Source organism: Gossypium raimondii, chromosome 1 (genome assembly GCF_025698545.1).
Source record: "Gossypium raimondii isolate GPD5lz chromosome 1, ASM2569854v1, whole genome shotgun sequence".
NCBI classification, from domain to species: Eukaryota; Viridiplantae; Streptophyta; class Magnoliopsida; order Malvales; family Malvaceae; genus Gossypium; species Gossypium raimondii.
The window spans coordinates 4,128,444-4,141,794 of record NC_068565.1 but is presented as its reverse complement, the minus strand read 5'-3'; the positions used below and the strand labels follow the sequence as shown (position 1 = coordinate 4,141,794).

At 31.0% G+C, this 13,351-nt stretch overlaps 1 protein-coding gene across 1 annotated transcript; it reads left to right on the top strand.

Moving 5' to 3' along the window:
- Window positions 1–6,507: 6,507 nt before the first annotated feature.
- Window positions 6,508–9,478, top strand: LOC105776849 (protein trichome birefringence-like 41). Its single transcript, XM_012599790.2, has 5 exons — window positions 6,508–6,818; window positions 7,711–7,882; window positions 7,999–8,183; window positions 8,767–8,925; window positions 9,035–9,478. Exons 1-5 carry the CDS (start codon window positions 6,547–6,549, stop codon window positions 9,345–9,347), a joined length of 1,101 nt encoding a protein of 366 aa, XP_012455244.1. The 5' UTR covers window positions 6,508–6,546; the 3' UTR covers window positions 9,348–9,478.
- The last annotated feature ends 3,873 nt before the right edge of the window (window positions 9,479–13,351 follow it).

The following is a 13,351-nucleotide window of genomic DNA, read 5'->3' as shown; positions in this document are numbered from 1 at the left end:
ATCTTATTATTTTGTTAATTATCTTAATGTATTATCATTTATTATTATTATTATTATTACTATTATTATCATTATTAATTATTATTAGTTTTATTTTCCTTTTATTTATTTGGTACTATTATATTAATATATTAATTAGTTTTATATTATTTTCTAACTTTATTTTTATTCCATATGAATACATATATGCATTATGCATGTACATATTTTATAATTCATTTAATATATACATACATACTCATAGTTTTCATATTTTATAATTTATCTACATATCTATATATATATATATATATATATATATATATATATATCCATATACATTTTTTCTTTCACGAATACATATATATATATATATATTTTTATTTTCTTTATTTATTTATTTATTTACATGTCTATTTTGATGCTTTAGTTTTTATTTGTTTATTTATTTATTATTGTGTATACATGATTGACTTGTCTTTTATATTTATTTATTTCATTTTTATGATCGTTCAGTATTATTCGTACTTACATTACCGAATTCATTATATTAACATCGTGTTTTATTTTTACTATTTTGCGTTAAATTGTCTTCGTTCAATGTATAAATTATGACTTTTGAATAAACAAAATTTCGTGTTTAGATTTGAGAAAGTCGTACCTAACTTCTTGGGTTTCGATTTTCGCAATAAATCTAAATGCCCGAATCTTTTCAAACTCAAGTTTTTAAACGATCTCGGGAATTAAGAAAAGATCGTGTCCTAACTCACTGGGCATGATCTCTTTTCTAAACCCGAGATAATTAAATGTCTTTTTAAAGAAGTAAATTTTTCGGCATGTATTCTCGTATCGGGAATTCGATACGTTGTGTCCTAACGCATTGGATATGACATGTCGTTTTCTCGAGATGAGGATTTTTTTCTAAAAAATAATAAAGGCAATGTTTTGCGTTTGGAAATTCGAGAAAATGTGCCCTAATGTGCTGGGTTTTGATTTCTCATTTGACCAAATAGCCAAATATCCTCTTAAATCTTAATCCATGTTATTCAAGTGTTTTTTAGGATCGTATTTTAAATTTCTTTAAAGTTCTCAATTTTCGACACCAAGACATTAAGTAATCAACTAGGTACCAATTTTGGGCGTATCGAGGGTCCTAATCCTTCCTCGTGCGTAACCGATTCCCGAACCCATTTTTCTGAATTTCGTAGACCAAAATCGTTGTTTTAATAAAAATTAAATTGTTTATTAAAAACAACCACTTTTCGAGGTGACTCGATCACACCTCATCAAAAAAAGATTGGTGGCGACTCCTACATTTGATTTCATTTTTCAAAACCCAAGTCAACCCCGTTTTTATCAAAAAATAGTGTCAACAATGGGCAATGGACTTCATTTTTTGATCTATATCTGGCCAGCTCGATATCTTCGTATTGGCAGGACGACAATTCAACTTCAACAAATTAAGAGAACTGTTGGAATACCTTAATTAGGAATCACATATTGTATGCTTTGAAGATGCATTTGTAAACTTTTAATTAGCATAGCATTTAATATTTTGTCGAACATGTAACTAGATTGGAATTTGTTATACCATTTCCATAGACACTTACGTGTGCCCTATTTATGCGGATGTCATATTGGGTAGACCTCCAAAAAATTACCTTCGTAAAAAGTGCATGGAACCTCACATCCATTGATTGTTTAGTCATCTTAAGATGTCACGTCACTAATGTAAACAGTTAAATCGTCATCCTTACAAGGAGACAAGATATAACTTTACTGCTAGTGAGACTTTGACACATGACGCACCCTTTATCGCATATATAAGTCTTCTCACTACACTAGTAAGGGATAGATCATTCAGACACAAAAGAACATTCTCTCCCCCAGCTTACTTCCTCATTTACCCTCAAACCATTTCCTCTACCACTCCTACCCACCAAATACAACAGCTTTCCAGCCTGCTTGGGTGAACCACCACCACTGTTCCCCTTTGCTTCTCCTGCTAGCTCAAGTGGTACCATCTACCCCAACAAGTGACCTATATGATATAGGTCAAGGTTCAAACCCCATCAAGGGTGAGATGCTCGTGACGCTTTGGTTCTCAAAGGTGCTCAATTGGTATTTGCTCAAAGGTGCTCAATTGATTACCCTACTATCAACTAGCATTTGGATAGAGTTACATCTCTGTTTGGCAGCGACCATTATATGGAAAAAACTTGTATTTGATCACCCTCTTTTAAACATTTAATTCTAGATTTTTTCTTAAAAAAATTCTCATCGACTCTTTACAATTCGTGAAGCTCTTGACTAAGATTTCTTCCTAGTTTTGCTATTTTAGTATTATTAGGATTAAACAACATAGCAAGCTATGCATTGTACACTTCTAATCTCTTATTTTTCCTTTTTTCTGAAATATTGCTAATATGCATTGAGTTGGATTGTTTCAATGCTATGTCAAGACTTTTAAGTTTAGCACGCAACAAGGCCATTGGGTTACCAGCAGCAGGGACTCTACAAGAGTTTGAGATGATACTAAAAAATGCATCATGTTTAGTCCAAAAGTTAAAAAACTTGAATGACCTTGAAAGGAACTTACTAGGCACATCTATCCTTACTATAGCAGAGGTAATGGTCCTAAACTTCAGGAGCTATAAACTCTACTATGAAATTGCTGGAATAAGTAAACCATGAATGGTTAATCAACATTCTATCCAGCTTATTATACAGTGTGTGGTTACTCCAAGTGAATAAGGGACCACTGTAAGGATGGTCTAAAACTCCAATCTCCAGTATACAATCCCTGTAATCTGTCATATCTCTAGTTACAACTTGTAATGAGTTAGAGCTTTCATATGGATTGGCAATGACATTAAAATCACCATCAAGGAGCCAAGGAGAATCTATACGAGAATAATGTAAATCACATAGATGAGACTATAGTCTTGTTCTCTCTCTCACTATTGCTCCCATATCTAATTAATAAGATGAAATGTTGATTTGCATATGCAATTGTACAGCTAAAACTTTGATCAGTAGCTGCCACAAAACTCAAGTTCACTGGAGACTTCCAAAGAACCCATATCCTTCCATTTTGAGCATGAGAATAGTTGTTTAGAATATTCCAATCACCAAAATTATTATTCAATATGTGTTGCATGTTGTCCTACTTAACTCTAGTTGCCTTTCCCAATTTGCAACAACTCTATCCATCTAAAGCAGAGAACCCAGAGCACTTGCTATGTAGCTTAAGCCATCTTTTGTAAACAACTCAAGTGGCACATTACTCGGATAAATCTACACAGGAGTTCAACGATGTTGAATTCTAATGATGGGAGGCTTGGCTTCGACTTCCTCACAATGTGAGATTTGTTCTGTATATGCCAAGAACCTATTTCCAAAACTCTAGTACGATCAGCTTCAGAGGAAATTTGTGCAATGAATAGATTTGATCCAGCAAACTTCACCTCAATAATGCCATTTTTTCCCCAAAGCATTCCTGCTAATCGCTGAAATTGCCCAAGATTAGATATTTTCCCAATGAATTGAACAACCAGTGCATTTTGCAATTGTTGAACCCCTGCTTCAAATACCTCCACCCCTATTTTTAAATAATGTTTTTTAACAAAGTTGATGTCGAGTTGAGTTATAAGACCAACTCAATTAAACATTTATATATAATAGAGATATCAAATTTTAATATAATTTTAATTTTTGTCCCAATTTTTTTAAAAGGATTTAATATATATTAATGATTAAAAGGTTCCATATATCTCGGGTGGCTTTTAATGGCCATAGTATGTTTCCTTGCTTTGTGTTGGATTAATAATTTGTTTGTACTAAATTATAAAGTGAAAATTTGAATGTTAAAGTAGGCTCTAAATTTTTGTTTATTTTATACATTTGAAATCTAGTCTCCTTATATTTGAAATTTAGTCTTCATGTTGTAGTAAACATATAACTATTTTCTATGTATTTGAACGATAAATAAATAAATAAAATTAATTTCACATTTCAACGTTATATCTTTTGTATTTCTTTCTTTCATGATTTGCCCGCATGACAAAATTGTGATAAGCAAATATTAGTTCATTGATTGTTTAAGTTCAAATTGATGATAAGTGACATTGTAAGAATGTTTACATTGCGAGAAAGGCAACTTACTTTAGTAAATAAATATCTAATCAAGTCTATAATCCCGTAAAAGAATCAAAGTGGGTGTTTGATTCAAATACCTAAAGGGATTATTATGTCGTTTACAATTTCAGTTTGAGAGATGACTAGTCTTTACTATCGGAGCTATTGACTCCACGGATAAAAACATGGATGTACTCATTGGAAGAATGATATATTAAACTTGACCCAAGTTAAATTAATTTTAAATCTATTTGTGAATTAATTCACTTATGACATTTATAGTGTGATTTACCTAAATCCTGAGTTAGTCACTAGCCATGCATATATAACTCATGGTGCTTTGATATAAGTGGAAGCTTATACTCTAAAAATGATTGAGTCCATAGTTGGTGTGTTGGGTACATGGATTGTGTATGGTATGGCTTTACTAGCAACAATGAAATTCGTAACTTGATTAAAGAGTTAACGATATTCTCTCATTGGTATTATGTGGATTGATAAATATGGAATATGATCACTGTTTACTTGTTCTCGAACGAGCAATTTATCATAGTAATTTGTTAACAATGATTATAATAATCATTAAGAAGGCACAATGGTGACAATAAGATCAAATAAGATTGTATTAAGTGAATAGACTTAACTTCAAGGAATTAATTATATCATATGAGGGTAACTCACACATGATGAGGTTATTATTGGATAAAGTAGTTGAATGAATTGCTTTCGTGAAGAGTATACATTAAGGAGTTTTCAATCATATTACTTCTTTTAGACTGACTCCATGATTTAAGTAAATTGTGAATTATCGAATGATACTTCTATACATAATTGCAATTACTAGAGTTTAATTGTATATATTCGATTGGTCCCTCCGCTAACTCAATAAAAGCTAAATCGAGTTCATTTGAATCGGAAGAAAATTCTACAACTTTAGAAATAATTTAATTTAATCAATTTACTCGATGTGAAATTAAATTGGACAATTGCAAGAATTGTTCAACTAGAGAATTTTATTAAAGAATTTTAATAAAAAATAATTTTGGAAAATCTCGGTGACTTTTGGGAAAAATTAATTCTAATCAAGTAAAATTAAATTAATCAAATTAATTAAAATAAATATAATATTTTTGAAAATTAATTTTCAAGTCAGACAATTGGCTCAATTGGTAATTTGACTTAAAAATTAGACTTGAGATTAAAAATTAGAACCAAGAACCAAAAACCGAGACCGAGACCCAAAATTGGTCGAACCAAGTGCCAACAATCCAACCGGTGGCTGAACTGGATCAATCGAACTGTCATTTGCCCGAACTGAACCGGTTCAGGGGTGCCATGAGGGTGTCGCCTTACTATTACACCATTGGGCACAGCGGTGTCGGTGACTACAATACTGATATTCTGGTGGTCAACGACAACGATTCTTCGACGGTTGAGTAGTGGAAGAATCACACTCCTATTGAGACTCTATCATATAATTTGATTTCAAGTTAACTATTTCAAAATTAATATTATTTTAATAAATTTAATATTTAATTTAATTTAATTTAATACTTATCTTAATAATATTTTATTAATTTAATATTAAAGTGATTATCTTAGTATTAAATTGGATTTAATATTTATCTTGTAGATAGATATTTTATTAATTTAATAGATTTAATGTTAAATTTAATCTAATATTTATCTTGATAAGTATTATATTAATTTAATATTAAAGTGATTAAGTTTGATGACAATTAAACTCTCTAAGCTTTCCCTATATGAAGAGAGGCATGAGTCATTATTTTTTATTTCAAAATATTTCTGGAGATATTTTTTTTATTTACAATTTGGTTCAGAAGTTTAGAGAAATTATGAAGTTACCCTATTGATAATTCTGTGAAAATTTTTTTGATTCGAACTGAGCCTACACTTAATAACATGAGTTTAAGGATAGCGGAGAAAACTACTCAGTCGAAGTATTCATTCTAAGCTAATTGAAAAGGTACAATTTTAATTAAGTGTTTTTACTCTATAATTTTAGATACAATTGCTACGAACATTAAAATTTGTAGTGTTGTAAAAGAAATAACTTGAAAATGCCGATAAAATTTATTTTTCTTAAAAATATTCATTCGAATCTTTTATGATAAAATATTTTTTATTATATAAGTAGATATCTTGAATTAATTAATGTTGGCTTTTTAACTAGGTTAAGCTGAGTTGACAAAGAATCCACCATTTAATAATACGTTAAATATCCTTTCCATAACGAATTCAGCCTAAAATGGTTTATATCTCTAAAGTTAAACCCCCCAAAGGAAAGAAATCAAGACAGAAAACGGCAATAATTTTATTTACAGCCCTCTTACAGACACTACCAAAGGAGTATATATATTTAACTCTTTGTGCTGCAGCACCCTTACGGCTTTTTGTCTCTAAAAAAGTATGGGGTACCGCCATGGATATCAAATGAGCTTTTGCAGTATTGCTTTTGCATTGATTTTTCTGGTTTCATGGCTCAACCAAGTTGAGTTATCTGAAGTGGATGGCGGCTGTGATTTTTTCGAAGGGAGTTGGATAGAAGATGATACTTACCCTCTTTACAACACTTCCAATTGTCCCTTTATTTCTAAAGGATTTGATTGTCAAGCTAATGGACGACCTGATCAATTCTACCTCCATTATAAATGGAAGCCTACTGCTTGTTCATTGCCAAGGTTTTTTTTTTTTTTTTAAATTCCCTACATTTACTTTTATTACCTTGTTATTTTTGCTTAATTTGGGATATCTTTTAGTTTTTTTTGGAAAACTAAATAATAAACGACGAAATTTCTTAAGATGAGTTAGCAGCATCAGACAAAATATATACCGACAAGAAAATGACGAATCATAAACAAAACGACAGGTTCTTGCTAGGTATCCAAAGATAGAGGAATATATATATATATATATATATATATATATATATGTATATGTATATATGACATATCAGAATGTATGGGGACGAATTATTGCTGCCAGATTATCCACTTTTATGAAAATAATAATAATTATTATATTGATAAGTTATGAAAAGTTGTTCTATTTCTTGACTATAAGTATAAAAATTTATTTCAACAATTAATTTTAATTTTTAATAAAGTTGGTTTTATAAAAACATAGTATACTATGTTTTAATATATGAATTAGTAGGAAAATATTTTTTTTTGCTTATTTTGAAGAGATTTTATTTTTATAAGAGTTTTTTATTCATCTTTCTAATTTCAAGTTTAAATTTAGACTAATTTCAAGTTTAAATTTAGATTAATCATTCTTTATTTTATGCCTAATTATTTTATGTTATTACATAAGTAACCAAACGAGTCATTAAGGCATTATTCTTCTCTACAATTATTTTATTTTTGTATTTTTATCAACTAAGAAAAATTTTCTTACAAGGACTATATGGGATATTTTCCTAAGCAATGTATGAGATTCAAAAAATAGTAAATGGTAGACATAATGGACATTTTTGGGAAAAAGAAAACCCATAATGGATATTTCCTATAAAATAAATAAATAAATATTTATTTATTTTTATTATAACATTGCTGCTGAATGATAATGCAGATTTAATGGTGAGGATTTCTTGAGGAAGATGAAAGGGAAAAAAATTTTGTTTGTTGGGGACTCAATAAGCTTGAATATGTGGCAATCACTGTTATGCATGGTTCATGCATCTGTGCCCCTATCCAAATACAGTTTAATGAGCAAAGGCAACCATTCTACTTTTGCTTTACCGGTGAGTTCCACTATTTGTTTAATTAATAAATAATTTTTAATATATAAACATTATTTTAGCAGTTTAACGAGAGTTATAATTAAAATAAAAATAATGGATATATATATATATTGCAGGAGTATGAAATATCGTTGGAGTATTCCCGCAATGTGTATCTTGTTGATCTCGTGAAAGAAAAGATAGGCACTGTATTAAAGTTGGATTCAATTGAAAATGGGGATTATTCATGGAAAGGATACGATGTCCTCATTTTCAATACATGGCATTGGTGGCTTCATACAACCAAAGGACAAAATCAACCGTAAGTCTCCTTTTCTTTTATGTAAGAGTACTATAGAGACCATTATATTAGGAGTTATATTATATTTTGTCCTTTTTTTCCTCAAAAAACGAGTAAATTAGTTCATATATATTAGATTAAAGATAATTTGTCCTTTTATTAAAAATTTTACTCATTTGTATTGTTAAAAACTAGTCCTTGTATATCAACATGAGGTAAACATTGCACTGTCTGATTATTTCATCAACCACGCTAATTTTATAATAGTATAAATGGAGAAATTTTTAACAGAAATGGCTAATTTGCTCTTAACATATAAGGATTAATTTACCCATTTTTTCAATAAAAGAGACAAAATACAATTTAATTGTAGTACAGGGGCTCCACGGTACTTTTGCCTTTCTTTTATCATTTTCCAAAATTTAATTATGTTTTGTCTCTCATTCCATTTTTAACATGTTTATGATGAGCATCTATATTAGTACTATATAGGAAAGTGCTGTCCCCCTTGGCCAATTTCAAAACATCTTTTAAAGTGATATTTTAGATAAATTTTGACTCATTTTTGTTCTCCAATTTTTATGGGTATGGTGTGTTGAAACAGATGGGATTTCATTGAATGGAGCAGAAAGATATTGAAGGATATGGATAGATTGGAAGCCTTCAAAGTGGGACTAACTACTTGGTCCAAATGGGTTGATTCCAATGTTGACCCTCGCACGACACAAGTCTATTTTCAAGGCATCTCTCCAACCCATTACGAGTAAGCACTTTAGCTAATGTCACTTCACCTGAAGTTCAGTCAACATAGTGTTTCAATATTTCGATGAATCACTTCTAATTAACAAATATTGGGGGTGAATTTGTGACAGTGGCAGGCAATGGAATGGTTCAATTTCAGCAACCTGTAAAGGCGAGACAACCCCGTTAAATGGAACAACGTATCCAGGAGGATTGCCACCAGCAGTGGACGTAGTGAAGCAAGTGTTGAAAAACATGTCGAAGGGTGTTACTTTGCTGGATATAACAACGCTTTCGTTGCTGAGGAAAGATGGGCATCCTTCTGTTTATTTCGGAAAAGAGGGAAACGATTGTAGCCACTGGTGTCTTGCTGGAGTCCCTGATTCTTGGAATGAAATCCTCTACGCATTACTTACAAATGCCCAGGGAGGGACGTTGGTGTAATTAATCTTTCATTGTTTTATAAATTGCTTTCTTAGCTAATAAATTGTGTTGTAAAAGGAAATTTAACATTTACACAGCCATTTTTCTCCCATTCTACTATTGCATATGTCAAAACCTGGGTACCACCCCGACAACACAAGTTAAAAGATTTTATCAAACACTTAAAATGATACGGATCCAAATTTTGTTACCCTTGTCTTGCAACGACACTTGTATGTTTGAAATTGAATAATTTACTCAAACCAAGTCCAAAAAATAACACGAGTAGAGAATCAAATTTGGGACCAGCAGCGCACACACAACATTGATTAGAGCTTTTATTAGTCCAATTATATAGAATTATCAGTTTTTAATCCAATAATATAAAAAATATCAAATATTACCAATCTAATATACTTTTTCCAGCCTAAATAGTACAATTATATTTTTTCTCAAATAAAAGAGAAATTGGCCGATTTAGTCTTAGCTTGGTTGGCCAATGCAAAAAGACGTGAGTTTGAGTATACTGAATTGTATTTATCCTCCTATTTAATAATTGGATAAATTATAGATAATTTTAGGTATTGTATAAAAAATAAAAAAAATATTAGCGAGGCTAAAGCGAGGAGAGCTAGTGATAAATTGAATGACTTTTGGATGATGAGACATGGATTAGGTGTTAATTTGGTAAGGTCCAAATGTTGAACAACTTTTTGGAGGAACAAACAATTGGTTGGGAAGGTAAGAAATTCATTGATTAATTGAAGCTTTTTACCTTCCCATATGATTTAAATCTAATTCATTTAATAACTTGTAATCCCACTTTTATATACAATTTAAATCACTTTTCTATTAAGATTGTTTTTGTGGCAACCTAAAAAGTAAGAACACCTTGCTTAGAATAAATTTACACAAAAATAAGTTTCTCATACACATACGGTACCAATAACAAACCTTCACTTAAATAGACGTTTAATGACTTGCTAAAGTGCCATTAATGTGTATCACTATCTTCTCAAAAATAGCTTTTTATGTAACTTTTAATATAGAATAAAGTGATAAAGATCTTCTCAACATGAACTTCTAGTGGTAAATAAATCTTTTTTTTATAAGGAATCAATGATCGCATTGAAGGTCATCAAAAGAGTCCTTCCTTAACTTTAAGTTCTTCAAAGTTACTATCATTTCAACAAACCCAAGTAGGTCACACTAGGACTCTTGAGAATCAACATTACTTAATCTAATCTCTTTTCCAATTATAATTTTGAGATTTATTACTCTAAGTCCATAAAAAGATATAAATAAAAAATCAACATTCATCAGTTAAGCATGCCAATAAATAAAGTAAATTATAATATCCTATTAGTTTTTTCTTAAGTTACAATTGACGATGTACCTAACAATTAAAAGTGACACTAAAGAGATTTGATTTTAGGTAAGTCCCATTAACAAAAAAAAAAAAAGACTTAGCTAAACCATTAGGAATTAATGGATAAATGGTTTACAAAGAAACAGAAATGGTAAAAAACCATTAAGGTGAAGAGTCGTAGAGCTTGATAGCTTGCTTGGGTGTACCTACATGCATGGAATACCTCCCCGAACATTCCAAAACATGGGAGAAATATCGGGAGAGTTCATTTTTGGAGGATGATAGGACATTACGACCAAGTTCGTCCATGAGGGGAAATGTACAAATGATTACAATTTACAAGTTGTTTTGAACATGTCTAAGATGTTGTAGAATTACATGTTGGCAATGACGTTGTCTAGAGTTGTCAACAATCTTCTTTTAAAAAAAACAAAATTTTCAATAATTGAATCTAGTCATCCCCATTCTTTTCTTTTGATTCTTAATTCTAAAAGATCATCTTCAATCACAAATTCTTCCAAGGATTTTTAAATTAGAATCAAATCTGACTTTGCAATTTTCTTTTTTTGTTTTCTTCATTTTCATTTTCCTTTATCCTTCTTTTTGTTTCTTTTTAAGGATATCTTTCTTTAATTTTCTAAATTTTTGAGGCAGTATCCTTAAACTCAGTTCAAACTCTTGCTTTTCATCCATGCCTACTAAAAATTTAAGTTCTTTATTTTGATATGAAACAGGCTGTTGTAATAATTAGGTTTCATCTTTTTCTTTTCCTTTGCAAAGAAATAACAATAAATTTATAATTATATAATTATTATATTATTAAATTAAAAATCTTTTAGCAGAATTTTAAAATTTATAACTATGAACATCATAGTTGAATTTTTTGTGCCGGTTCACATATAAATTTAGTTTTTAAATATACTAAAGCATTTAAATATTATATATATCAAAATTGGATTAAATGTTTCATTCAATTAAATAAAAGCATTACTATGATTGGCATGTGTTTCAAAATATTTAACATGTTATTGATAACTTCACCAACATTGATTCTATCCATGCCTAATGTTGCTTATTACATATAAAATGCTAATAAACCGACTAAACCCCATGAGCCAAATGACCAACCCAATCATGGAAGACACCCCCGATCGAAGCAGCGCAGCTTGTAATATTCACGGCCCCATCACAATTCACCTTAGTACAACCCTCAACCGGTGCTACCCAACCAACGTCAGCTAACCGCTGACCCCCGAGCTCGATCTCCAAAACCTGCAGCCATAATACTCTTAGCCCATGATAAACTCCTTTATAACATCACATATACAGCCTCGACCAATAGCAGAAACACACTGGTTCTGCTGCTTCCAGAGACGCCACAAGACAACACCAGACAACACAGTCCAGTTAACCCCCGCCACCAACACGTCCTAAAGGGTACACAAGTTTCGAACAATCAAGTCCACCAAAGGAAGCGAAAAAAAATCCCAAGCCACTTGACACGACAAAATTCTATGTCACGACACAACAGCAACGGAACTGTTGGGTTTTTGACAGCAGCAAAAGAAGAGAATAGAGAGCACAAAACAATGAAGCAAGATGCAAGAAATATTTTTACTTGCTCACAAATGTGCAGCAAGGGAGCTTATGGCTGATAGCTCATTTTGCTCATTCATTCAACTAGAAAAACAATACATTTATAGTCAAATACATCACCAAATACTACCTACTACCACTAAGTAGCCTAGTAACTTGATAAACATTGCTTGTACACATAAACAAGCCACCTAAACTAGTCATTTTGTTTCTTTTAGTTCTTTTATAACTTGATCAAGTTGGCTTGTAACTTGATATCTAAAGTTAGTAGATTTTTGGATTTGAATTTGATGGATGTAATAGCTGACATTATCAGCTTTGTTTTTATGTATTTCATAAGTTAGCTATTAGACAAAGTAGTGGGAGCAGTTAAGTGTTTAGGTAACTATTCAATTAACTTTGTAACCTCTATATATTTTCAAATTTTGAATGAAAAAGTGTGGATTCAAAAAAAAATTTGGTGAAAATTGGTCAACCATGCTGCTATGATGTTTTTGGTTAAGTGCATGCAGCTTGTAAACATGCTGCAACACGTATGCTTGCTGTAACAGCAAGGTTTTTTGTTTAGTTTCATTGTAATCAAACTAGTTGAAAATGAATAAGCTGATGACAACTTGATGCATTAGGTGTTGAATGACTAGTTTAGGTGGCTTGTTTATGTGTACAAGCAATGTTTATCAAGTTAGTAGGCTCCTTAGTGGCAGTAGGTAGTATTTGGTGCTGTATTTGACTATAAATGTATTATTTTTCTAGTTGAATGAATGAGCAAAATGAGCTATCAGCCATAAGCTCCCTTGTTGCACATTTGACTATAAATGTATTGCTTCATTGTTCTGTACTCTCTATTCTCTTCTTTTGCTGCTGTCAAAAACCCAACAATTGGTATCATGAGCCTAAGTCTTAGAGGGCCATTGATTTTACTTCCGCTGCTTGTTAAAAAGAAAGAAGCTGTCAAAGCACAAGCATGTCATTAAGGACTACTTGTAGAGAAGACAACAACAGCTCAACCCTGTGAGACTCCCAAACAAGCTTGAATAGTTGAAGGAGGAGTTTCAACGAA